The 26948-nt window shown below is 37.3% G+C and overlaps 1 protein-coding gene across 3 annotated transcripts in view; it reads right to left on the bottom strand.

Moving 5' to 3' along the window:
* The window catches only part of SLC25A13 (solute carrier family 25 member 13), a 102486-nt gene that overhangs the window by 24187 nt on the left and 51351 nt on the right, over window positions 1–26948 (bottom strand). For all 3 annotated transcript variants that reach the window (XM_074863986.1, XM_074863997.1, XM_074863974.1), the window contains 8 exons: window positions 20899–21045; window positions 19202–19340; window positions 18277–18370; window positions 18016–18100; window positions 15745–15829; window positions 15130–15288; window positions 8266–8318; window positions 6191–6271 (listed from right to left, as the gene is read on the bottom strand). In XM_074863986.1, the coding sequence (XP_074720087.1) occupies window positions 6191–6271; window positions 8266–8318; window positions 15130–15288; window positions 15745–15829; window positions 18016–18100; window positions 18277–18370; window positions 19202–19340; window positions 20899–21045 (843 nt within the window). The remainder of the gene's footprint in view (window positions 1–6190; window positions 6272–8265; window positions 8319–15129; window positions 15289–15744; window positions 15830–18015; window positions 18101–18276; window positions 18371–19201; window positions 19341–20898; window positions 21046–26948) is intronic.

Raw genomic sequence — 26948 nt, 5'->3', positions numbered from 1 at the left:
GGAATATGGTTTGTTTATAAGCACTGACCAAGTCTGCAGTGTGAAAAAAATTAAAATTGTGGATTTGATATTTTCCACGTTATAGGTAATTCAGTTCTCAGAAGCCTAGCCAAAAAATCAAAGTGGAGTCCACTTGATTGGCATTATAAAAGCAATTAAGTTACAGACCTGTCAAATATGTTAACATTTGGCTCTCTCTGCTCTACTTGTCTGTTTTGACTACTTGTAGAATCATTTAATGATTTACAGACCTTTCAAGTCTTAAGGCATGGTAGCTGTATTAAAACTGTGACCCATTATTTCTTGGTCACATCATAAATTACTGTGACATCATAAATATCTTCCTTTTTCTCGTAGAAAGCTATTTTAATTCCTGATGTGAGTTTGAGGCTTTTTTGTTTTGGTTTGGTTTTTTGAACCTGTACTGGTAAACACTAAAGTATTTTACTGCCAGTAAAAGAAGGAGTAATAGGAGAAAGGGATGTGTAATAAAATATAATTGTCAAAACAAATACATGTTTTAAACTGTAATGTATGTTCATATAAAATTTTGCCATCATTATTTCTAATAGGAAAGAAAAGAATATGTTTCAAATGGAAATAATATTAAATATATTTGTTGGAAAAAAAGGGGCTTTTTAACAGTTCAGAATTGTTCAGTTCTGCAAACAGAAATGTGTTAACCTAAACCTATGCATCCCTCTTTATTTTACAGTTTGAAAGATTTCCTCTCTCTCTCTTTTTTTTTTTAAGGGGAGAAGGGAAATGAAAAGGAAGAGGAGATGGGAAGCAAAAGAGGAAAGCACCTCTAATTTGTTATGGGAAAATATCTTTGGAAAAAGATTAAAATTAAATGAACTAATCCAAAAGGAAAATTCAAAATAGAGTAAAATAATATTCTGCATAACTCCTTACTGCTTTCAGGAAAGGCCAGTTTAAACAGGTATGACTGAGTGAAAATTTCAGCAAACTATTTTTCAAAACATCCAAACCTGCAAGGAAATGTGGGGTGAGGTCAAAGAAAGCAGGAACTCTATACCAGCAACTTCCCCACCCTTTGGTACAACCTTTTGTAAGGGCTATCATGTTACTGTATGCTGCCTTCCCAAACGTCATTATAAGGCTTAAATCTAAGATTAGCTGAAAATTAATCAGAGACAATTAAAACAGAGCAAGTGTTGAAATACAATGGGTTTGCAACTATGAAGTTAAATTTAAGTCCAGATCTAGCTGGGTTTTTTTGTACTGAAAGTTTACAGTTAGTTTAAATTATTTTCAGTATGCTGAAAATAATTACAATTACAGTGGTTCAGAGGAGAAAACTACACTTTAAAAATACCTAATTAATTATAGTATATTCTATTACATTATATTAATTATATTAGATAGCCTTTAAATCTAATTAATTTATTTAACAACATGAATTTTTACATAAAAAGAAAACAGCTTTAAATTTAATTAAAAAAATTTATTACGAGCTTCTGAACTTTTCCTTAACAAGAAATGTGAATGTTGTGCTTTTACACAGGCAAGTAGAACTCCCTTTGAAAGTAATGGAAGTTAGATTCCCTGACTACAGGGAGAACAGACCTCTGAGAATAAATCTGTTAAAGGGTTCAAGAAATGTATGCCATTTGCTTTCAAAGCTAATATTAGTAATCATAAAGAAGACCATCATTACTTAACTACCTCAATAAACTATACGAAAACTTCTCCATGTAATAGCAGTCCTTCTTTTTTTTTTCCCCCAGATATACATGCAGAGATTTTTTTTGCTCAGTTTCATTTTACCCATAGCTCAGCCTTCCTTGCCAAACAGAACAGAATTTTATCAGATTTAGGTTTCTGAATAATGAAAGCAAGAATGACACCTTCAGTCTCCTTTAGCCTACAACTTAGAAATGTCTGAATTTCTGCAAGTAAGAGATCTAGGAAGTGTGGGAATTGCAGTCCATACACCCTCTACCTCCACTGCAATGCCACAGAGAAAATGCAGCTCAGATGTGGACTTATCTTTATTACTCTCTGAAACATAAAATAAATCTAAGTAGCTTAATAAAACTATTTGCACTGGATCGATTATTTGGCACAATTCATCTGGAATTTCACATCATATTCCTTTATAAAAATTGCTTCTAGACAGGATTTTGCACTTTCTAGATGAACTCCATCTTAACTGTATCTAATTTTTATGTTCCATAGCAGAGTTGAGATTGTCCAAGCAGGTCCAATATGTTTTAACTTTATTACGATTACTATAAAGTCTCTAGAAATATGCCTAAAATTGTCCTGACAACTTAAATAAAAGCAGATCTGTACAGGGTCTGTAACTCTACTGTGCTACATGATTTAAACTCGCTAATAGTGAGCACACACTGAGCAGCTGGGAAGGAAAAGACTGTGTGTGCTCAGAAAGAGAAGGGAGAGCAGAAGTTAATAAAGCAAAATGTTTTTGTCTTTTCTTGCTGAAAATTAAGCCTCCAATTTACCTATATAATTGTATTACTATATGCAGACAAGGCAACATACATTATATAACTATTTCTTTTTAGTCATGTTATAATACTTACTCTGTTTTTCTTAATATTTTGTGTTTTATGAGCACTCTTTATTTTGAATCTTTGCATCTCTTTCCCAGTTACTTCCAGACACACAATGTAAATTTGTCAATTAAACATGGAACTGCTTTAGTTAAGGAACTAAGCAAAATGACTCTCACCTAAAAGCTTAGTGTTAAAACGCAACACCTTAAAACCCCCAAAATAATACTTATGCCACTTTTACAGCGTTTTCAATTGGTTAATATAACTCAAAAAATAATAATGACCAGTGCTGTATCAAAAAAATCAGGTTACTTTTAATAGAAGCTTTTAAGCGACTTAAGTTTAAAAGAAGCAAGCAGCTAAAATTGGTATGACTAGCGATTATCTTTTATTTAAAATACAAAAAAAATTGAAAGACCATGGAAAAAAAGCTTACAAAAACTTCAAGATTATTGCCACCATAAAAAAAAGACTTCAAGTTGTACTTAGAGCTTACCCGAGATCATCCTTTTATTAAAGAATCCCTGAAGGTAGTTACAGCATTAGCAGAAATCAAACCTAGCATATTTGTGCACTTTCTCATTCAAGGAGGTTAAGTCGGATTTGTGGTTTAGATGCTCAGCAGATCCTAGCTCTGAACTATCATTACACTGTATCTTGGAACTGAAGTTTTTTAGTAGCCTAATAATGATAAGGGCTATATAGGATTCGCATGAGTGATGAAGAGTCCTAAATGCACAGCAGACCAGAATACATGGTGGGTGTCAGGCATCGTGCTAATCTGGAAGTTACATATATTTTTATGGGTAACAAATACCATAGTCAATAGTGAAATGTCTCACAAACAAAGGAGATGGAAATTTTGAGTTAGTAATTTACATAACAGCCCTCCTTAAGATTCTGAATAAAAATATAATGGTTATACTTTTAATTATATTCTTGGGGGTCTCAAAAAAAATAAATCTCAACCAACCTATCACTTTCATCTTCACATAATAAAAAGCTATGAAACAGGCTGTTAACTGAACTAAGTGCCACGAGGTCAAGAAGTAAAAGATCTATTTTCTTCTTTCCTTCTTTTTTTTTTCCAGCAGGGAAAACAGTTTACAAAACAGAAAAAGACTTGTTCAATGAAACAATCAGCTTTAGTTACAAGTGCAAAAGTCAGCCATGTGTACTAATTCTCCGTAATTATGATGCAAACCGAACTCCTTGGGGACTTAAAAGTCAAGCCTGGCAATGGTTGGGCAAACAGCAGAGTGGAGCTACTCAGGTGATACTGACCCCTTCAAAGCCCTTTGTGTTGCTGAACAACCCAAACCATCCAAGTATCTGCTCCGTCCTCCCTTTCTTAGGTATTAATGCTATACTGTACTCAAAGGGTTGGTATTTAAAACATTAAAATCTAGCATGCATCCCAGCACACAGCCCTTGCCTAAGCAATGAATACACTCCAAGGAAACAGAAGCACTGAAGAAGGAAAATCTAACACCTGTGTTTGTAACACAATCACAGCTGAGAATTAGATGTGGAGAGCGGAAGGTAATAGGGCAGGTGTCTTTTATAAAATTCATCTTAGTTGGCTGCCCCTTTTTAGACTCTTAACACATCATGCACTCCTGTCTTTTTGCCTCCCACATAGGTGATTACTACATTGTGAAATGAGGTAAAAATCCAAGACTGAAAATTTTCAAAAGCATTGAACAGTCTCCTTACTTTTTCTACAGTGAAATCACAGACTTCATGTTGGCTTAAAAGGGGACAAAAAGTTAGGCCAATATAATGCTGAAAGCTATAGGAAAAGGCCTGTCTTTGGCATCTCATATTTTATGCATATATTTACACTATGAGAGAAAAATTCAGCCCAAAAAACTAGGCACTACTTGTAATGAGTCTCTGTTGCTAGTCTGAATTGGGTTTAAAATTACAAAAAAACCCAAAGACCACCTGCAGAAAAGACAAGTTGCAACCTATCTACCTGGCAGTAGACTATGCCCTTAAGTGGAGCACTCCAGTTAAAAGAAAACTCAGGGCATTCTGCCACCGCACGTCTACTGCTACAACTTCATGCAGCATCTCATTGTTAATATGTATTTCAAATACCAAATAGGACAAGCCAATATCTACTGCATGTTTAAAATACGTCTCAAACCACCTATCTCTTAAAGCAGATCCTTAGTTTACAATGAACTACTGGCAAAAAGCTTGCTGCAGCATTCTCATGAATGACAGGTCTCTGTAAAGAGTGCTTTTTGTACTGCATTAAAAAATTCACAGCAGTCTGTAAAAATAAAAACTCCAGATCAAATGACATTTTAAATGAAAATTTTGCTGAATTCTCTATGGCTGCTATGTTCATAAGATGTTTTATTAGCGTAAGGGGCAAATACTTTTTACTCTGCAAGCACTTTATTGCATTTTTCCTTCATTTACAGCATGCTTTTTATTTAGGGCTTTAGAGACCCACATTCTTCTCTCCCTCCCCTTCTTTTTTTCTCCCCTGAATGCTCCTAAAGTTACAGAACAAGGGGATCCTACCTGGCAGTCTACAACAGGTCAGTGATCAAACAGAAGGAGCAGTGAGACAGCAGCCAAATCCTGCCCCATCTCCTGAGAATTACAGAAAGCCAGGGCTTCTCAGCCTGCAACGCAACCGAGCCACTGCACCCTGAGGCTCAGATAATCATAGTACGCTCTCTGCAAGCACATACAACACAAATCTCCGCACCTACTGAGGTTAAGACACAAGCATTTGTTTTTAAGTCACTGCTCACTGTAGTTTTCGACACAGGTAGAAGCTGATTGAAAATGTGACCTCATCTGTCTTATGACAGCAGAAACAAAGATAGATTGAAAATATACCAACATTGCTCTGCCCCAGTGATCAAAGGCGGTTTAAATAAACAGTGTTCTTTATCTGTAAAGTGCACTGGTCTTTGAACAACTATTCATTTTACCTAAAGTATTTACATTTGCTTGAACAAAATCAATACACCAGATAAAGTAAGCTGTAATATGGACAGAACTAGACCAAACTGTGAAGTATTATCATCTACCCAGTAATACACCAGTTGTTCATTAAGGTACTACTTTGTACAAGCAAAACACTCTTAAAAACTTAGTGGGTTTTAAATACAGCCTACATTCAGGAATGCATTATGCACTGAGTTAACATTACACAGCCTACGTCTGCTATGAACTCAAAGAAGCATGAGTAGTTTTTGCCATTTCACAAAGTCAGTATCACTGCAAAAAGTGAAAGTTAGTGGGTGCAATAACACATCAGGAAAGAAGTGACGTGGCAGAGTGGGTGCCACAAAGCAGTAACTCATTATTAACTTCTGGAAAGGTTAGCATGAATCTTCCTTAGGCCATAAGCTACAGCCAACATGAATAAAGACACATTCTTTACTAAGGAAACAAACTCTAAGCTGTGGGAATTATACAGCGCAGTTAAAAGGCACGATGCACAGAAACATTTACCCTTCCATCAAGAGTGGCTGGCCTATCTAGGAAAGAACTGAGATGCTCTAGTAGAGTCTGCTCTTGAACCGGATCTGTGGTTAAACAAAAGCCTTAGTCCACATAGTTAATCTTACACACTGCATTTTCATGAATCTCATATGAAGGAAATCAAGGATACTTACACAGCCACCAGCAAGAATTTCTGCAGCCAGTGGGACAGAGCCATCTTTAGTCATAAACTTATCTCTCACAAAATCATTAACCTTAAAAAACAAACATTTATGAAAGCTGATAAATTAACAGGTCGGAGAAAACAGTCATCAGCTGCAAATTCTGTGCAACTGAAAATGCAAATATATGCATGAAGCTACCAAACTAGCAGATATCAAACAAATCTTAGATTTTATACGAAATATTGTAAAGCTCACTATGTCCTTCTTTCTAACAAAGATTTGCAGCATAATTCAAATATTTGCCATTGAAAAAGATAACAATCACTAACTAAATAATTATCTGAAAATTAATGATAAAATAATTTCAGATTTTAGAAATGCTCACTAAATTTACAAATTTAAATATAATTTCAATTAACATCAGAAGGTTCAATAGTAAGTTTTAACACAATAGTAATTCAATTAATAGCATTCAGTACCTTTCTTTTTTTAAAATGCATATTAGTAGCTGTGGTGAATACTAGCTTATCAGTGAATAACCAATACATTACAATTGGTTTGTAATAAGAAATTCTTCAGTGCCTTAAAATCATGCAAGAAATAACAAATTTACAGAAGTAAAACATTTTGGAAAAAAAATGCATGCAAACAAGTTCCTTTCTTACCAACACCTCACTACATGATCATATTATCTCCTGTTGCACTAGAATTAAACATACAGGAAACATGTGGAGATACAAAAACAAAAGCCCTCCAAGTCCAATAAATAATTATTAATTTTTGCTAAGAAGTGAAACCAAAGGCCTGCACTACTTACAAACAAGCAGATGAGCTGAACAAGTTGAATAAACTTTTTATATTTTGCGAGTCTAAAAATAAGTTTTCAGTAAGATTCTTAAAACGTACATATATATATGTATGTATCTATCTGAAAGTGACTTGTGAACATTACAAGGGCATACAAGTCAGATATAAACAGTTGCTTTGTGCTTTTTGTAATTAAGTTTGTATCAAGCAAAAATCACAGAATCATAGAATTGTTTAGGTTGGAAAAGACCTTTAAGATCATCAAGTCCAACCTAGCTTTAACCTAGCACATCTACTCCTTTTAAATACCTCCAGGGACGGTGACTCAACCCCATCCCTGGGCAGCCTGTTCCAATGATTGACAACACTTTCAGTGAAGAAATTTTTCCTAATACCCAATCTAAACCTTCCCTGGCGCAACCTGAGGCCATTCCCTCTCGTCCTATCACTTGTTACTTGGGAGAAGAGACTGATACCCATCTCGCTACAACCTCCTTTCAGGTAGTTGTAGAGAGTGAAAGGGAGTAAGCCTCCTTTTCTCCAGGCTAAACAACCCCAGTTCCCTCAGCCACTCCTCATAAGACTTGTTCTCCAGACCCTTCACAAGCTTCCTTGACCTTCTCTGGACGTGCTCCAGCACCTCAATGTCTTTCCTGTAGTGAGGGGCCCAAAACTGAACACAGTAGTCAAGGTGCGGCCTCACTAGTGCTGAGTAGAGGGGGAACCACTTGAACCACTTCCCCAGTCCTGCTGGCCATGCTATTTCTGATACAAGCCAGCATTCCATTGGCCTTTCTGGCCACCTGGGCACACTGCTGGCTCATGTTCAGCCAGCTATCGCCCTTTGGTCCTTTTCTGCCAGGCAGCTTTCCAGCCACTCTTCCCCAAGCCCAAGCGTTGCATGGGGTTGTTGTGACCCAGGTGCAGGACCTGGCACTTATCCTTGTTGAATCTCATATAACTGGCCTCAGCCCATCGATCCAGCCTGTCCAGATCCCTCTGTAGAACCTTTCTACCCTCAAGCAGATAAACACTCCTGCCCAGCTTGGTGTCATCTGCAAACTTACCGAGGGTGCACTTGATTCCCTCATCCAGATCACTGATAGAGATATTAAACAGAACAGGCGCCAATACTGAGCCCTGGGGAACACGCTACCACTCTTAACACTCTTAATATGCTGACACATTAAGGATAAAAATCCTTACACACTAATTGTAATTAGATGGAGGACCTTACGATGTGGAGAAATGTGAAAACAATCCATTTGCAAACTTACGGTAAGTTTTATGGCCTTCTCTGGTGCTACTCCTAATAGCTGCGGTAAGAGACCTGTAGCATGGAAATAGAGAATTCAATGCATCAAGTAAATTGGTATTAACTAAACAAGTAAAAAAATATACGTAGAGATCACCACCTAGAAATGGGCAATTTTTACAGCAATTATGTGTTCTTATATTTAATGAGTACTTAAACATTCCGTTTTGAGAACAAACTTTGTGCTACCACTTCAAGTGCTATCACTGCCTATACATATTTCTTTAGCTTTTTTGAATCTGTGACATGAGCTCACTTCACGCTCAAACACTAATACAGATTTGCCAACTGTGTTTTAGTACTCTGTGCTAAACTAACATTTACTTTCTGCACCTTCACATAAAAGTTAAGAGTTTCTAATTAATTCTGTGAGATACACAATGCTTCTACTTCAAAAATCACGTGTGCAGTACCTTTTTCTGGCAAAAACAATGGCATTAGGTGGCAGGACCCAAGGGGATAGGATTCAAAATAATGAAAAACATTCAAACATGTATGACTGCATTCTTGAGCTCTCTGCCCAGCTAACTCACCAGTTCTTAAAAGAAAGGAAGTTATGCTGCTTTCTTCCCTGGTATGGAATTTCCTATTCTATTTTGTTAGAAGTGATGCGCTACAGAACTGAAAGCGGGAATCTCCAACTACCAGCTTCACTTGCTTGAAATGAACGGTCGATATTTTGTAAACTTTTGGACAACATAACCTAAAAATATGCAAAGCTTACCAGCTAAGCCTGGGGCTAGAATGGTGTTGCCAGCTTTCATCAGGAAAATGACATTGGGACACCATTCAGAAATGTGAGAAAATCACTTCAGCTAGAATTCCTCGCAAAGACCCCGTTTGTTTTAGTAGCTCAGGCAGCATCTTTGGGTACTTTCTACAATGCCTGACATTTTCACCTCTCCATGATTTCAGTTTTTGGGGAAAAGACAACAATTAAGGTTCCACCTGTAAGAGCTAACTTGCCGAAAAGAATTCTCCCAAAGAGCTAAACATCAGAATAACAAAGAGAAAAAAGTACATGCATTGGATTAGTGTATTCTTCCACCCTGCTACCATCCATCAGCTTATACTGGTTACTACTGATGCACTTAATAAGGAAATGACAATGGAGAAGAACACCATTTAGCTTGTGGTAGCAGGAGGGCCAGCCACATTTATATATTAATGCCTTTAAAATTTTGCACCTGTATTAGCATTCTTGTTTTTCAAGTGTCAAAAAGAGTAATAAATTGCATATACCGCTGACATACATATACACCTAACATTTACCCAAGACAGCTATGTTGAATAATGATCATATGGCTTAATACTCAAACAAAAGAATACAGTAACACTACATTCACATACAGTTGTTCGGAAAAAAGATTCTGTAGAGTAAGATGAATTTCAAAATTTGGATTTCTTAAACAGTTTTAGTTGCAAAGGTGACTTGAATCCAGACTTCAATGAAAAACCATTAAGACAGACAGAATTGTGTAATTAAATACTACATTTTCTGCAGCACTCTGAAGAAAACACAAGGATTTTTTCAGTTTTAGCCTTATACAGGCAAAATTATCTTTGCAACAGCTATGACATTTACATCTTGCTATAGGGCATGTGCGGCTTCATATAGACATTATGGCTAATGAATTTCTCTCTTCAGAGATTAAAAAAACATCCCATATATTTTACAAGCACACTACCTGACCCTAAACCTAATCCAGTAGAATTAGAGCAGGTCTGTAAACAGGTATGTAATTCCAAAAGAACCTGGACATCATTAATTTTAAAATCACATATATTACTACACCTAAGCCATATATAACATGACTTTGAAGCTGTATTGTATCAAACACAAAAAGGCACTCTAAAATATCAAGATATAAAATCATAAAAATAGTTCAGTTGGAGACCTGTATGAGCCTCCAGTTTTGGAAGCAACACAGGCAGGACAAATCAAATTCATTTTCACTAGACTGATTTGAAGATGACCTTTTTACCATTTTTCATCTCCTAAGACACTTGTAAAAACACAGGAAAAACATGTTTATCTTAGTACAAGTTGTTTTTTTCCCCCCTCTGATCCATTCCTTTTGCACTCAAATCTGAATGGGACTGTTACATCTCAAAAATTTTCCATAAAACTTCAAAGTAGAAGAGAAAGATTAAATAGAATAGGTAGAAGTTACAAAAAAAAAAAAACCACCACCAAAGAAACCCAATTGAACAACCAAAAACCCAGAGCATTTTTCTCTATTTCACACGTGATTTTATAGTATAAAAGTGCTTTGAAAGTTTAATTACAGATAATGCTGTGTATTTTTACTGCAAGATAGCATACAGTACTCTAAAAAAGGTAGCATTAATTTTAATACTAAATTTTATAGCTAGGCCTACTGTCTCCAGCAGCTTAGGGAAGTAGAGCGATTCTTCATCTGCTCTCATATCAATGTAATAAAGCTATCTGTAAGTGGTACCTGTGCATTCTGTATGTTATGACCATCAAAACTAAATTCTATTTTCTTTATCATTTTGGTGGGAGCCCTGAAACACCGTTGAAAGATTTCTGAATGTGATAAAGATGGTAAGTTTTGGAAGAAAGAAAGCACATCAAGGGACACGTATGAAAATGTCATTTTTCTGTTGGGGTTATCCTGACATGTTGGAAATTCTTCAGTGTTACTGTGCATTAGCAGATCAGCAATATGACACATACACAGATGTAGGACAGGCTTAGAAATGTCTGACAGCATCTTAAAAAGGTATGCCTCTTATAACATCAGAGAATAACATTTTACACATAAGCAGCCTGCTAGTATAGTACACAGCAAACATGCTATTCAACCCATTTTTATATATCCAAGGTTTTTTAGTAGCAATTACCATGTACCACTTCATATCTGACACACTGTCGTAGTAGGACTCTATGGGAAGGTGAAGGTATATGCACGAGAGCTCCAAGAGCTGCATTCAGTTTGCAATGTCATATAAGTTACTTTCTGAAATCAGTCTAAATACATTGTGAATATACAAGCAATAGCTCATCCAGCCCAGCCGTAGTGATGGCATTGAGTAAAAAAAAAAAAAATCTTATTTGGCCAAAGTATTTTTTCAGACGTCTAACAATGAAACTTCAGTTTCATGCTGTACTGTAATGGACGTCATTGTCCCTTCATATTAGAAAAACCCACTGACTGAAGGACTTGTTGCTCAGTCTAGGTAAAATATTTGAAACCATTTGGACATCTGATAGAAAGGCGGTAACAGAATACTGCCAAATTTTTCTATTACAGGATTCACGTGAGAAATTGGACAACTGACCAGCAGTTGCCATTCAAGCACAGCTCCCCAGGCTGGAAGTGGGGTATTTCTTGAAGATTTTATGCTTTGACAGAACTTTGGATAGGTGTAGGCTTTTACCTCTGGCACTTTATTGCATACTTCCGGAGGAAAGTTTCTGCCACAGTCTTGTATCATTAGCATGGGAATCCATCAGTAATATTGCAGTTGGATGATGAATGAATGATTAATATCTAAGATTAGATGGCATCTGGAGTCACTGCAGTGCTAGAAGCACCATCAGAAGAAATAAAACAAGTTCCTTAACAGCTAATGATCACAGATGACAGTCTTCAGCAGCATTTCCTGCCTTTTTCATCCTCTAGGAGAAGTGGCATTAACAGCACGGCTACTGAACATTTTCAGGAGCTACATTTTATCTCTGGCACTTAAGTTTCCTGTAGAATCTCTACCAAGTATAAGTGAAATCTCTGCTAGATGCACTGCTTAAGATGTGAAGCATTCTGTGACTCATCAGATGGACTTCTGATTAAAATAATATTAAGAAATGTAGGTGACCTCATCAGTTGGAAGAGATGTTGACAAATCACCGTTTACAAAATTTTCTTTTATTTGCATATATATAAATACCTGTGCATTTCTAAATATGTATTTCAGATATAAATGTAGACATAACAGTAAATTATAGATGAGATGAGTATTCTCTTCAGCCATGCTGAGAAAGAGACAGATGACAAATTTATCTCAGATGTACAGTCTTAAAAAAAAAGAATGAATCTAACAACACAGCATTCAAATAATGCATATCATATTCTACAGGGGTTTATATCATGTTTGTTGGGGTTTTTTTAATATCAAAGTATCTTCTTGATGGAAACACTGATTATCCTTAGAACCCAAAATGACATTAAAGAAAATTTAGTACTCTCTTTATATCCACAAGATGGTGTAATTTATCCTTATCTGAGATGGTGGGTTAGAATATGGTGGGTTTGCCCTTTCCAAGTTTAGAATAAAATAATGATATAAAAAAAAAAAAAATCAGTTCACTTCACTGGATGGAAATATGCGCCTTGTATTAAAAATATCATCTGAAATGGCTGAGTTCAGAGTAGGGTTTACAATTCCTACTTGCTTTCTTGCAGTACATCATGACAGAGAGAACACTGCTCCAAATGTTTCTACTATATGTTTTTTATAAAGTTTTGCATCACTATTCAGCTAAGCAAGAGAACTCTACCAATGACTACTCCCTCCTCCAGTGGGGGAAAAACCCCACATTTACTTAACTCTGAATGCACCACAGTGTAAGAAAGAATACCAGTTACTGATGAGCAGCAAAAAGTAATGTATTCTATAGTTTGTTTTACCTAGTGTAGTACTTAAGACTAGAATGAGATGCTGTAAATTTACTGCATTAAACTGGGTCAATATACTAATCCATAAAATGTTCCTTTTAAATTTTCTTGTCCTCTCAACCTTAACCAGAAACTTTCATTCTGCACTCAGTTGCTCAATTTTCTCCAACATCATCTCCTTAGAAAGCAAGCAACAGTCCAAATTTACAGAACTGCACAGGGGAAGCTCCACATTTTTAAGGAGTTTTCTCTATTTGACTTTTTAAAAAGAGAAGTTAAATCAGGGTGCACTTTAAGTAGAGAATCTGTAGAAATGCAGGTCTCAATTTGCCTCTGAAACGATGCTGTCCTTTGTCATCACATGATTTCTACTATATAATCCAGAAATGAGATTACTGTGCTGGGTTTAGAAGATCAGCTCCACCAAACTGAGATTTCACTATTCAGTACTCCTTGGAAGACTGAGAAGTAGTAAAGGGGATGGGGAACAGAAGGATGAGCTATACTGCTGAAGGTTCATAAAGTTCCCCAAATTTGGCAACAAAAACAATCACTCTAGAAACACAACAAGCAAATGGAGTTAAGTATACACATCTATGAAATTCCTGAGGGGTTTTTTTCCAGGTGAAAAAATCACTGTGCTTCAGAGTTTCAATAAGACAGAAGCAGATAAATAGTGGAGTTCTGCATATTTGTTCTTTTAGGATCCTGGAAGAAGCAGACAAACATTTTCAGGGAATACATTTTGTTCTTTAGCCACTAACTGGGACTTTTTACAAAAATTCTGATTGCTACAAATCCTTACAAAATAGAAACCATGTCAATACTCTTTATTAAATTATCAGGCTTACTCAGAAAATTGCCTCAAACTCAGTCAATAATAACAGAGCCTTCTCATCTGCAATTGTGCTGAAATAATTTTGTGGAGGAGCTACTTAGCTAACCTCCAGTAACTCAGGTCGTATGTTAAAGAGCGTACATGTATAACACCACTTAGTTTTAATGTTGTTTCACACATTGCCTTATAAACTTTCTTTTTTTTCAGGTGCATATAGCTCTGCCAGATCATAACAGTATTTTACTGAAATCCTCCACTCTTCATTCCTGATTCAACTGCTTTTAGCAATTAATTTCTGTCACTACAACATACTTATTTTCAAAAGTTAAAAAAACTTTCTAAGTAAACCAGCTAAAAATGAAATAAGTAGTAACGCAGGTTTCAAATCCTCCACAATGAATATGGCAGAGGGGGATAGAGATCTCAGTAACCGGGATACCAGAAATATAATTTGCTTTATCTCTATGAGAGAGAACTACAGTCTCATGCAGTAGTTCATGATTCTTTATGACTACTTCTGTGTTACCTGAACTTACACCACTGATGCCATAACTGGGACAAGGACAAATTAAAAAAAAAGCCACCATCTAACTGCAGGCACTTAACTAAGACACTCAAAGTGAGGCTGATTTACATTGTGAACAGAGTAAATGAGCTTTTGGAGCTTTCTCCATTGACTACGAAGGGAGCTTAGAACAGCTAACTTCGTAACTTGGGTGTATTGGTTACATATATAAAGCTAAGTGGGTTGAAACCCAGCTAATCTCTCTGGCTGACTCAACAGTGACAAGCTAAGAAGAGGTATACATAAAACTTGATAAAGATGACTATTCCCAATGATTAGTGAAGCACATGCAACTGGTTCAGAGAGACCTTTCTGTCACAAAAGATACCACAAAAAGAGATCTGGTTAATAACAAGGTACCATATTTTCTCTGTTTTCATGTTTTTAAATAGAAAGAAAACAGGTAAGAAAGAACACTGAAACAAAAACTCAAAAATGGATGATCTAACTTCTTACCAAACAGGACAAAACATTCTTGGTACTAAGGACTGCTAAGGAAATGAACACTTGACTAACAGTGTATTTTTGCTGTAGGAAATTGCTGTTGTTGCCTTGTTTCAGATGAGGAAGGAAAGGACAGAAAGGTCCTACAGAAACGTACTCATTAAAATTAAGTTTTAATTATCAAGAAGTTTGCAAACCCTTCACCTATAACAGAGTAGAAGCGAAAGCACAATCCAAGCAAAACTGAAATCTTAACAAAAAAGTCTTAAAAATCCAGAGTCCCACTGAATTCTTATTAGTATCTTATCATTAGTATATACCACCTTTTAAACTTACCTCTATAAAGCCCAAAGAAACCTTCATAACGTAGCACTTTCTTGAAGCAATCAAAGCTGTTTTTATACATAAGTTCTCCCACAAAAGAGCCTGTAGAGCGCTGGTTTTGCATTCGAGTTTTTACCAAATCAATTGGGTAGACTGCAGTGGCTCCAACAGCTGCAAATAAAAATCACACTATAAGAAAAAATGATTTGGCATTTGCAGCGTTTGACCGCAACTCATCTTCCAAATTTACATATCAAGTTGTGTCTTTTTTCTCCACAATATATTCTGGATACATTGAACTACCTCCCACAGTTTTAACCAAAAGCACTTCCTGGCTCTACCTCATTATTAATCTGATTCTTCTGAAACTGGTTTGGTGACAAATCAGATAGCAACACCATCTGCAAACTCCAATGGCTTGTAAATTCCAAAACTCTTGTAGACCAGATGACCCCGACCCCTCCCCCTTCGATCTTATAGTCATCCCATCCCTTAGACACAGCTCCAAGGGAAAGACTGAGAAGCCTTCGACACTTAAATGAAAGGCAGAAGGGGAAGGAGGGCAGAAGAAAGAAGGAAAAACTCAAACAATGAAGATGAATATTCTTTTGCTCAGCCATGACTGACCTCCAGCAACTGAACCAAGGGCAAACCTGTACGCTGATTCTGCAATCTGGATGAGAATAGGTCGAGACACATCACCTGGAGCTTTCTGTCAAGGCAGGATTTAAAACAAAAAGAAAGACAAGAAAAATAATCAGAACATCGTATTTCATGAGGGAATATCTCATGGTCAGACAGATGTAAGTATACAGATACCTACAAAAAATCCCACAGTACGCTGGAGATTTTGTTTTCAATTATTTATTTTCCACTGATTTCTAAGTGCCACATAAGGTAGCCTCTTCAGATTGGAACAGCAAAGAAAAGAAAGAGTGATGCTACAACAAAATTATACAACTCCAAAATCGATGGTCTAAATGTGCATATGAGGGCACACATATTGCATCTTAAGTCATTAATTTTTTACAGCTAAATGCAACACCAGTTTGGAATTTCTTTCTACTGTCACCAAAACCAGGTATACCTATTACTTTTCAGGCTATCAAAACAAGTATGCAAGCATTGTTCATACACATTAGCTAAAGGAAAATAAGGTTTCATAAAGCACCTCCACTATTTCATTTTGCTTACAGTCTATGAGTACTAGATTCAACCCAATGAAAAGCAAATTTCAGAAGTGCTCCAGACTTAAAATTGCTTTCTAATGAAAAAAAAGAATTAGGAAAACACAAGTTCTGCAGAGGCGTTAAGCCTTCCAGACTTACTATCACCTTTAGTAATACTTTTTTTTAGGATAGTACAAGTAAAAGGACAAAATAAAAATAAGGATATATTTCTTTCTGAAAATGTGTCCAGGTTTTAGCTAATATTCCAACATAGCTGGAGTTGGTCAGAAAATAAATGGATGGAATCAATGTAGCTGAAAATCTTTTCAGTCTCAGCATCAAGCAGCTGACATTAAAAAGGAATTGGATGGAAAAATGAAAAGGTAGGACACATATATAGAAGAAATGGCAAGATTTATGCAGGTTCATATGTCCTAGCCTCTTAAAATGGTATATATCATACTAGCAGGCAGTGGTCCCAAAGCAAAAATTGAAGAAGCTGCTAATTTCAGCACTTTGCTTTTGGCTACATTTTACTGCCACCTATTGTAACTTAAGTTACTTGATATTCAGTCCAATGCAAATGCTTTCAACTCCTTTAGGAGTCTTCTAGGAATAGATGGTGAGCTTTCGGAAGCCAACTCATTTGAATCCATCCCAGCATAGTCAACATTTAGTCACTGCTCAAACAAACAAGAAAACCGCCACCCCAGATACTGTCTTGGAGCAGTGGTGGGGGTGTCCACACATAGGGGAGGGAGGAGAAGAAGAAAGAGAAGCAAAAGAGACACATGTGTACACGCACACACACAGGCCTGGCTTATGGCCTGGTAGTCCTAAAAATGTAGCCTGCATCAACTCATTGTGGTCAAACTGGCGTCTCCGCACAGACCCAGAGCAGGAAAAAAAACCCAACAAAAAAACCCTTAGTCTCATAAGACACAAAGTTAAGACTGCCTTAAAATAGAGACAGAGAGAAACAGAAACAGAGGGTTAGTTTTCAGTCTATCTGGATAGAAACTTGTGTCAATGAAAATATAAGATATGCTAAAATAATATGAAAACTAAAAGATAAACAGGTTTGACATTTAAAGAACACTCCTATTTCTTTTTGCCTCAAACACAATAAAAGTTCATTTGCTGTTATACCATTGAAAGTCAATATCCTTTAGTTTTTGGAAGTGTAGAGAATATTAATGCTTTTACTGAAACTGTGATGGTAGACTAAACATCATCTCTCCCATTTTGATATTCAGCAGAGCATAAGATAATGCAGAGAATACTCTGAAGCCAGGAACATGCACGGGTGGTCAGAACAAGGGCTGCCTTTAATAGGCTAGATGCTGAATTTACCATCCATATTCAAAGCAGGAAGTCTTCTTTCCTCATTAAAAAGAACAGAGAGCAACAGAATCACAAAACATAAACACCTTAATTAGGTATACACCTAATATTTACTGAATGGCTGTATGACACTCATATACAATTTATCTTTCCAAAGTAAATTACATTTATTCTGTCAAAATGCAGCCTAAGAGAAAAGGGCACAGAGAAGGGATGGAGAGGACATTCAACTGGTTAAAAATAAATTCTAACAAGAAGGTATTCCTCACAGATATTAAAGAACACAAGAGAAAAGCAACTTAGCTAACAACACAGAAGGAGGCTGGCTGTCTATTTACCTGGCACTGGAAGCAGATAATAGCATCACATTGGCTTCTGTTCTTACCTGCCTCTGAGCCTCAGCCAGGTTGTAGGGCAATGTCCCTTCCTCCAGAGGAGCAATTCTTTCAATATCAGCTAACGTCATGCGCCTGAAGAAATTAATTCAGCTTAGCATTTGCTCACAGATGGGTTTTGAGATCACAAGAAGTTACCTGCACATGGCCACTATACTACAGTCTCCTGTTTCCCAGCACCACCTCCCAGTCCTCTCAAGGAGGAAAGAGGAGGAAAGGAAAGAGAGGAGGAAAGATAATTCTCCACTTACCCCCGTGGCTCATACAGATCTGCTAACTGAAACAAGATGTCAACTTCCATGGGTGTAACCTGACCAAATTTCTGAGCTGCCAGAACAAACTCCTCTGCAACAGAATAAAAATACAGAAAAGAAAACCTAATCAAACCATAACAAATAATCCAGGGCACCCCCGAGTTGTTTTTCATTTTAGTATTAAGTAGAAGATGCTGGTGGGGGAGAGAGAAGGAGAATAAAAGTGACCCACCACAAAAGTGTTCCTGCCACTACATAAATATATATTTTAAATGGTCTACCCTTCATGCAAATAAGTACAACTCTCTGGTCTTAAACCCTAGCACTATCAGCAGGATTTAGGATATTTGACATACGGTATCAATCAGTTGCAGGTCAGAGGGAAAAAAATAAAATAAAAAGCAAACAGAAAAAAACCCCAGGAGTCAAGAGATGTGGAACTTTTCATGCATAGTCCCAGTAGGCCACATTAATGAAACTTTGGCATTGCACGGGGAATTCTCTATAAAAGTGGTTAGATATAGCAGATAACATCTTGTTCCAAGCTTGTAGATCAGCTTACTGTGCCGCCAATACAAGTTTATGGAATTCTTCAACTACCCTTGAAGGTCACTTTAATAGGCTGCCAATTTGGCAGGAGTCCTAGGAAGTTTTTTAAACTTTTAAATATCTTTACATACTTTACTCACCCTGCCCCCACCGCCAGTTTACTAGGACCTTTTTCTGATTGAAACAAAATGAAAAACCTGGAGGGTGGACTCCAACAGGAGTGTACAAAACTGAGTGGCATACCAAGGAATGCTAATGAGGCAGGCTTTCCCCCCCTCCTATTGATTTAAAAGCATACAGATGAGGTCTTTCCCTTCACCCGCCCCAACGAAACGCCCAAGGAAACTTCCAAACTGCAAATATTTCTACCAACCCTTAGTGACTTCCACATCTTTTCTATTTCCAGCCAGAGTACTGTAGATCTTTCTAATGAGCTCCATGTTGTTAAGAAGAGAATTAAATCCATTAAAATAGGAAAAGCTGACCTGATGGGAAGTGGTACCTCCAGCAGCCTAGAGTAGAAACAGTAAAAGAAGAAAAGAGAAAGAAGACTGTTACAAGACTAAGAAAAATCTTGAGATAAAGGTTTTCAAACAATGTTATTTTACAAGAGCAACAGTAGCACAGGCTTGCTTTTTTTAAAAAACTGCAAAATAAAGAAAACTATGAAAGATTCTTATGTTACTGAAACTAATCATGACCAGAATGTAAAACTCTCTCCACCCTACAAACCTAAACAAATACATATGCAGGATTATAACAACAAAACCAGTAGTAATTTACAAAGTTTAAGTTTCAGTACTGCTTCAGTTGGAAATGTTTCATAAGTTGACTTACTTCTAGTAATGAGGAAATCTACTTCTACATGTAAAATACATTACTATACAGAAAATTTCAGCAAAATCAAAACATATTCTGAAAAAGGTCAACTGAAACATTTAAATTCATAGGCATTTCTAGTCATGGAAAACCAGCAGTAAGCTCTCAGGCTTATATCAGGCAGTCAAACAAAATGGGAACAATAAGGTTGGAACAGTTATTCATTCTCAAATGAGAACTGAGCATAAACCTTTACTTTAAAGTGGTGTTGGATCTGCACACAGAAGAATTATTGGATCAATTCCCTATTTAAAGTATAAGATTGGTGATCAAGCAAATTTCTGATAATAATGCATAAACTTGTCAAAATTTAATTGACCTTGAGGGAGAATTAAAAATCAGATCTTATGTTTTATGAGAGAATATATGACCCAGGAAAGCTGATAACAAGACTGGGGAGAGAATCAAGGAAGAAAGTTATCAGATCTCATTGTCAGTCCCAAAGTCTTTTGGCTATGTTTTTTGCTGTATGTTTCCAATATTCTACCCAGAGTCTGCAATTCTCATCACTTCACACATCTCCCTGGAATTCTCCCTTGCAAGTCAAAGCAGAACAGATTTCTTTAAATCTGGATATGGCCAGACTTCGGATTACTTGGAAAGTGCTGCTACAAGTTCCCAAGATTAGAAACTGTGGTCAAAACTGAATGTACCTTTTTTTTTCTACTTCAGTGAAATTGCAGAATTATAATATTTCATTTGATTTATCCACTTCAAGCTGAAAAAAGATGTACACTCAAGAGTAACAACTATCAGTTAACATATAGTGAATGTCCTTGGGTGATGTTCCAGTTCATACACTGTCCCAGGTGCTTGGAAATTGCACTCAGGAGCTTAGAATTGACAATACAAAACAAGTCCTTTGAGGATGACTTCCTGATTGGGATGCAATGGCATTTTGACATAGTTGACACCATCTACTATGATGGAAAGACTGGAAATAGTCAGGCAAACTCTACATTTGTAGGCTGTTACTAAGGTCTATCTACCTGCTCTGTCTTTTGTCTCAGGAGACCAGGAACGTTGAGGATACATATTCTGCAATAAGGGCTAACTTTCGTATGTGTAGATAAAAACTGCTAAACTTTAAAATATGAATCCATAACCTGGACTACATGCCATATATAGTGGTCGAGGTACATAAAAAATGCATCCCAGGTCTTTGCCAGTTGGGATACCAGAACTACTCACAGCTACTAGACATTCTTCTACAAATGGTGTCAGCATGTGTGGCCGGATAGTGACCATAATGTCCCTGAAGTCCATAGCTGTGACTCTTCCAGCCTGAGCGTTGTCTCTCTGCACAAAAGCTTGCTTTGCATGTTCTAACTGTATCTCCTGAAAACATATGGAAAAAAAAAAGAAGTTAGGTTCAAAATCATCACCTTAATAGTTAGGTTTTTGTCCTGGTTTAGCCAGGATAGGGTTAAGTTTCCCCAGCAGTGGGGGGAAGCTCTAGCCGGGTTATTCATACATCATGCTGACGTCACATCCTGGCGCGAGCGCGGGAAGAATCGGTGATCGCGTGGGTTGGCACAGCCGGTTCTCTCTTTGCTGTATCGGTATATACTTTGCTCTGTTCATTGTTATGACTGTTATTCTTATTGTTATTGTTTGTTGTGTTGCTGTTGCTCTGTTGTATTAAACCTCTCCTTATCTCAGTCTCGGGGCTTTGTATTTCACTCCCTTTGCGGGGGAGGGGCAGCGGCTGCATGGTCTCGGACCCCGGCAGGGGCTAAACCACTACAGTTTTATATAATGCAATCCTACAGTATATCTCATACTTAATAATTCACGACTACATGTAATCTAATTTTAATTGGATACTGGATGTGTAACTTTCAGCCTTTTCTATCGGTGGCATATATGGTCTCTATCATTGAGCTCAGTATCTAGGACAACCATCACGATTTCTCTGCTGTCTGGACATTAGGTCATGCAATTCATTTAACTGAGAAATGGAGGACACATATCAACACAACAGTGCAGGTAATCTCCCACTCATGAACATTAAAGTGTTCCCTGATGTGCATTATCCAGTTTATTGCATGTGTCACAGCAGGTCAAAATACTTTCTGTAAAAGCGTTTGCTACTCCTTGAACGAGGACAATGCAATCATCAGAGATTTTCACATAGACACCCACTAATCTTGAAAGCATTCCCTCAAAAAGCATCCTCATTTAAAACAAAGTTATTTGTCTACAAAAGACACCAGCAGTTTAATTTAGGACTCCTTGCATCGCAACTGATTAAAGATCAGTTCTCAATATTTCAGCAGTAGTAACAGGCAGAGATCAATCACAAGCATTATCTGATGCAACCACCTGATAATCTCATTTTGTGATTCAAATGTATCTCAGAGAAAAGGGGAGGGAAAAAAAAAGGCATTTAATCTCTCAAAACTGTATCTTTTCTTACTGTGACCTTCACCCTTCCTTCATGAATTACTGTTAGACTACTTTCTTATTTTTTTATTTTTCATTTAAAAGGAACAATCCTGCACAGATAGTAACTTGATAATACATATGAGCTTTTTGCTCAGTTCTACAGGTTTGCTAAAACCAGAAATACCTTTCGGTGATGTAGTAAGACTTCCCAGTCTATACTTCTTTGTTGAATGGAGGAAAAGAAATCATTGCCATGTACTCTCTTTAAATTTCAGGCTTATAAAAACTTATTCACTGGAAATACAGTGCTTAGTCTGAATACATATTTATAATCAGTTGTTCAGAAAATGGAATCAGAGCAAAAGTATGCCAGCAATACTAAGCAAGTTTTGCAGCGGACCATGACACTACCCTATTAATTACATTGTATTTGCAAATATATGCCTTAAAAGTCATATTAAGCCAAGACTCAGACTAGTCAAGAATCGTCAGCACAATGTATTCACAGTGAATACGATATCCTGTAAGTTGGTATTTATCTCACAGCAGCATTCAAGGGAATAGAGAGTGAAGAGTGAAAGGCAAATTCAGCCAGTATAGGATCAGACCTGCTGGAGGCCTCCAGCCACCATCCCTCCTTCTGCTCATTCGGCTTGCACCATGGCCACCGATGCATGCTGCCACTCAAACCATGTTTGTCTTTTCATTTCAGCCTCCGGACCTCTCCAATTTTAGTCCTAGTTTCTAATTAAAACACTGTACCCTGGCCTGAAAGGTATGATTAAAACCTCCTAATAAATTAGGCAGAAGGAGGAAAGGGGTGGGGGGGTAAGGACTGATCATTGTTTCAACACTGTGTTTCACTCACAGAATTATTCAGAAATTTCTGCTTTTGATGAGAAACGCTTGTGGGGGTTATAATTTGAAGTGTTACAATTTCAGTTCTGTCACGTTTCCTTTACATTACAGCCCCCTATGTGGAGGTGTTATAATTCAGCAATAATATTCACTCTGGCTGGATGCAGCCATGTAAGCTCTTGCTTCACTCCAATTGTGACTATAATTTCAACAGAAATTTGGAAGCAAGCAATTTTGGGAGATTTACAGTGGGAGGAGCACAAGAACACAAAAATACTTGAGGCAGGCAGCTACTCAGGAGGCAGACAGCTCTGAAGAGGAGTTAAGTATGAGCTCTGAAGAGGAGTTAAGTATAACAACTCTTGTATCCCTACTCACCACCTGGCAGGTGGACAGGTATGAACAAATTAACAAAACTGTTTGTCATTAAGTGGCAACATCAGCAAAGAAAAAATAAATTTAATTTAGCAGAATGATTACATGGGAAACTGTGAATGTTGCTTTCTTCTCCTTCTCATTCAATTTGTTTTAACCACTGAAACTGCTGGCAGTGTAGCGCTGGCAGAATCCAGTACTAAAATGCAGTAAAAAACATGGGCACCACTTGCAGCAGTCCAGTCTATTACCATCTGCATACACCCATCAGCAAGTTTGGAGGTGTGTATACCATTGGTGCCACCTTGGCTGACAGTGGTGTCTCAGCCACAGAAGCAAAGCCAGGCTCATGTTCCAGAGAGATACCTTAAGTGCATGTTTCTTGTCATCACCCAGCTAATTGCAAAAAGGCTGTTAGTACTACAGCTGAGTACAAGCCAAAACACCCTATCCTCTCCTTGATTCCCTTCAATCTTCTTGGTACCTGTGGAACCCACTAGAGAAAAGAATTATCCCACTTGGTTAAACACATGGTCAAGGACTCAGTGTTGCCATTTGCCCATGTTCTTGTCAGCTAGGAAAGAGCCACTTAGCCGCAGATAGACAGCAAGACAAAATGCTTGAATAGGATGATGTCAGTCTCCTGGAGCTCCCTATTTGCACCTCCTCCTTAGTTCAGAAATGGAATGGTTTAAGCATAGTTCAAATAGATGGAGAAGATTCATCCCACCTTCTCAGAAAGGTAGGGTCTTTTTAGGCTACAGTTATTTTGAGCTGTGCTACGCATTTTCCAGTTGCACTGAGCAGAAAAAAAGCATAGGGGCCTTCAGCCACGTGACATTCCCAAACCATGACCATGGCAGCGACATGGCATACAAGAACATGCAGATCAGATCATTACATGGTAACACACTTAGCCTCAAAACTAAATTTCACCTATAGTCTGTCACAAGAAAAACAGACAGATGTCACTTCTTTAAAGACTCTACATTGCATAACAATATAATAAACTCCATGAAGTGTTTAACTCAAAAGAAAGGCTACCTATTCCCTTAGTCTCCAAGCCTGAAAGCTGAGACATCTCACAGCATGATTATGTTTCAAAATGAGGCTCAGTAGCTACTACGAATTTTTCACAGAAATCTTTGAGATGTTCGTAACATTGCCTATGCTGTGTACATGCAGCTAATATAAAAAATAACACCTTAAAAATAAGCTGAAAAACAATAAAGCAAAATTATAGTGTTTAGAGATGCTGACTTGCAATAATTTTTACTGTTTCACCTATTTCAGTCCAATATTGTTTACCTAGACAGATTAAGGTTTAAAGAAATACAATCCTCATTGCTTTGCAATATAAATTACACATCCTAAAGAACCATTTCCAACTAGACTTTCTGTAAACTTAGATACATTTACAAAACAAGCTTCTCCCTTGATGCTGGAAGTCCAGAATTCCCCCAGGTAGCATAAGACTTAGTGAAAAATTAATTTGCACATCATGGCAGGCATGCTGGCACCAGAATTTTGATGAAATTATTTCCTATCTAGAGATTTTACCTCAGCTTTCACTTACAGCTCATTAAAAGCTTCTTTACTTTCCACTTAGATAGAAATTTATGTTTGGGTTCCATCCCAATGGATCTACAAGTCACCAGACACAGCACAATCCTTTCCACTGGAGTAGATCCCAGGGTTCAATTATAAAGAGTACTACTTCATCAACTAATATGCTGGGCACAAATAAATTCCCAGACAATGTGGAAATGGATTTACCAGGCCCACATATAAGCATATGTTAAAATTCATCCTGCGGAATAGATTTACACGCTGAGAAAGGGGCCAGTGTTGCTCTTTGTGAAGCAGACTTGCCACTTAAGCAATGATGGAACATGACCATATCCAAACAGATACATAGTGTAGATATATGACCTAATTTTAAGCTAGCAAAATGAGAAGCAGGATAAAACAACATACCTTGAGCTCCGGGTTTATGTAAATAGATTGTTAACTGTATTAGAGTCAAGCAGTTTGGAGGCTATACTTTTGGGCATCTCTGTTACTGCAGACAAAAAAGTGCTGGCAGGATATAAATATTCAGAATCCCATATAAACTCTTCTTATTTAAAGCCAGAAGAGATCCATCTTGTGCATGGATAAAATATACTAATGTTATTTTTCCATGTACCTTCAGCTTTGCCAGAAGTGATGATTAGCCCAAATGCTGCGACATAATGAATATGTAACAACTTTATGTGGCATAATAGGACCCAACATGAATGAATTTGAATCTAGCTGGATTATTTCATTAAAAGTTGCAAATTGCATTGTACTTACGAAGCAGTACCTGAAGCGCCTTACAGAACCATCTGGTCCATGTTAAGTGCAATGTAAAGAGCATTCACACATCAGGAATGCAGAAAGGTAATTTGGTATCCACTGTGGTCTCCTGCTGTCTAAGGTCCAAGGTCTAGACATCAGACTAAGGAGACTGACTCATGCACAGGCAGAATGTCAGAAGGAAAGGCTGAGTACCAAAGGTTACAGAGCTTAAAGGAAGACTTCTATGTCTGTGAACACTAACTCTCCAATTTGTGCTGAAAGTCATTTCTGTGCCCAAACTTCAGTATCTATAATACAATGCTGCAAGGCAAGAATCAGCAGGAAAACTTAGGTGTTTCAAAGATCTACAGTTCTAGAAACTGGATAAACAGATGTACCCAATTACTGTGACTCACTGAGCATCCTAACAGACTGTACTGATAGCAGACAGCTTCAGCAGAGTCTTAGGACAATTAATTTATTTGAAAGTTCTTGCTGCCTGCACCAATGCCGACAACATCTTTATTAGAACTTTTTCCAAATGCATCTCACCTCTCTAGAGGACACCCAGAATAGTCATCCTTATTCTCCAGGTTTCTGCTCTTCCTCCCTCTTTCTGTCCTATATGGATCCACACCAGAAAGGCTGTCTGGCTCATGAGGACTACTGACGTGTTCCAGCACAACCTCTTACTCTGCACTGCAACTAGCTAAGATTCACTTTTGCAGTAGAGCCAGTTAAAAAAAAAAAAAAAAAGCAGGGGCAAGACACACCAAAACCAAATAAAATTCTCCCCAGAATATAATTACATCCAAGAAAAGTCCTTTCAGACAAGAAAAGAGAAACACCCCTCCACGGGATGAGAAAGCCTAGTAGTTAGGACCCATCTCCAAAGTTAGAAAACTGCCTTTTGCCTCTTGCTTTTCTTAATTCAAAGAAAAAACACAAAAGAACCCAAAGACACAAAGAACAAACTCAAATATTCCAAATACCCAGCCATGAGGTTACAGGCTGTTCTAGGTCGGTGGCTCTAACCTCTGTTACTGCTCCCCCTCCCCACCCCTTTTTGGCAAAAAACTGTCCCTTTTTTCATTCTGGGTTTTTCTTCAGGTTTTCCTCAGATCTCTAAACAGACAGACACATAAGGCAAACAGGATCGGTACTCTACTAAGATTGTGATTTTAATCCACCAAAATCAGGATATATATCCAGGGCTTATTCTGTAGTTGGAAGGAAGTACTAGAACACCAGAAAATGTGGCCAGAGGCATTTTTTCCTAATCAAGTAACACATTTGCT

The sequence above is a fragment of the Strix uralensis genome, chromosome 1, assembly GCF_047716275.1.
Source record: "Strix uralensis isolate ZFMK-TIS-50842 chromosome 1, bStrUra1, whole genome shotgun sequence".
Taxonomy (NCBI): Eukaryota; Metazoa; Chordata; class Aves; order Strigiformes; family Strigidae; genus Strix; species Strix uralensis.
Note: the sequence above shows the minus strand (reverse complement) of the source record. Positions and strands in the feature narration are given on the sequence as shown.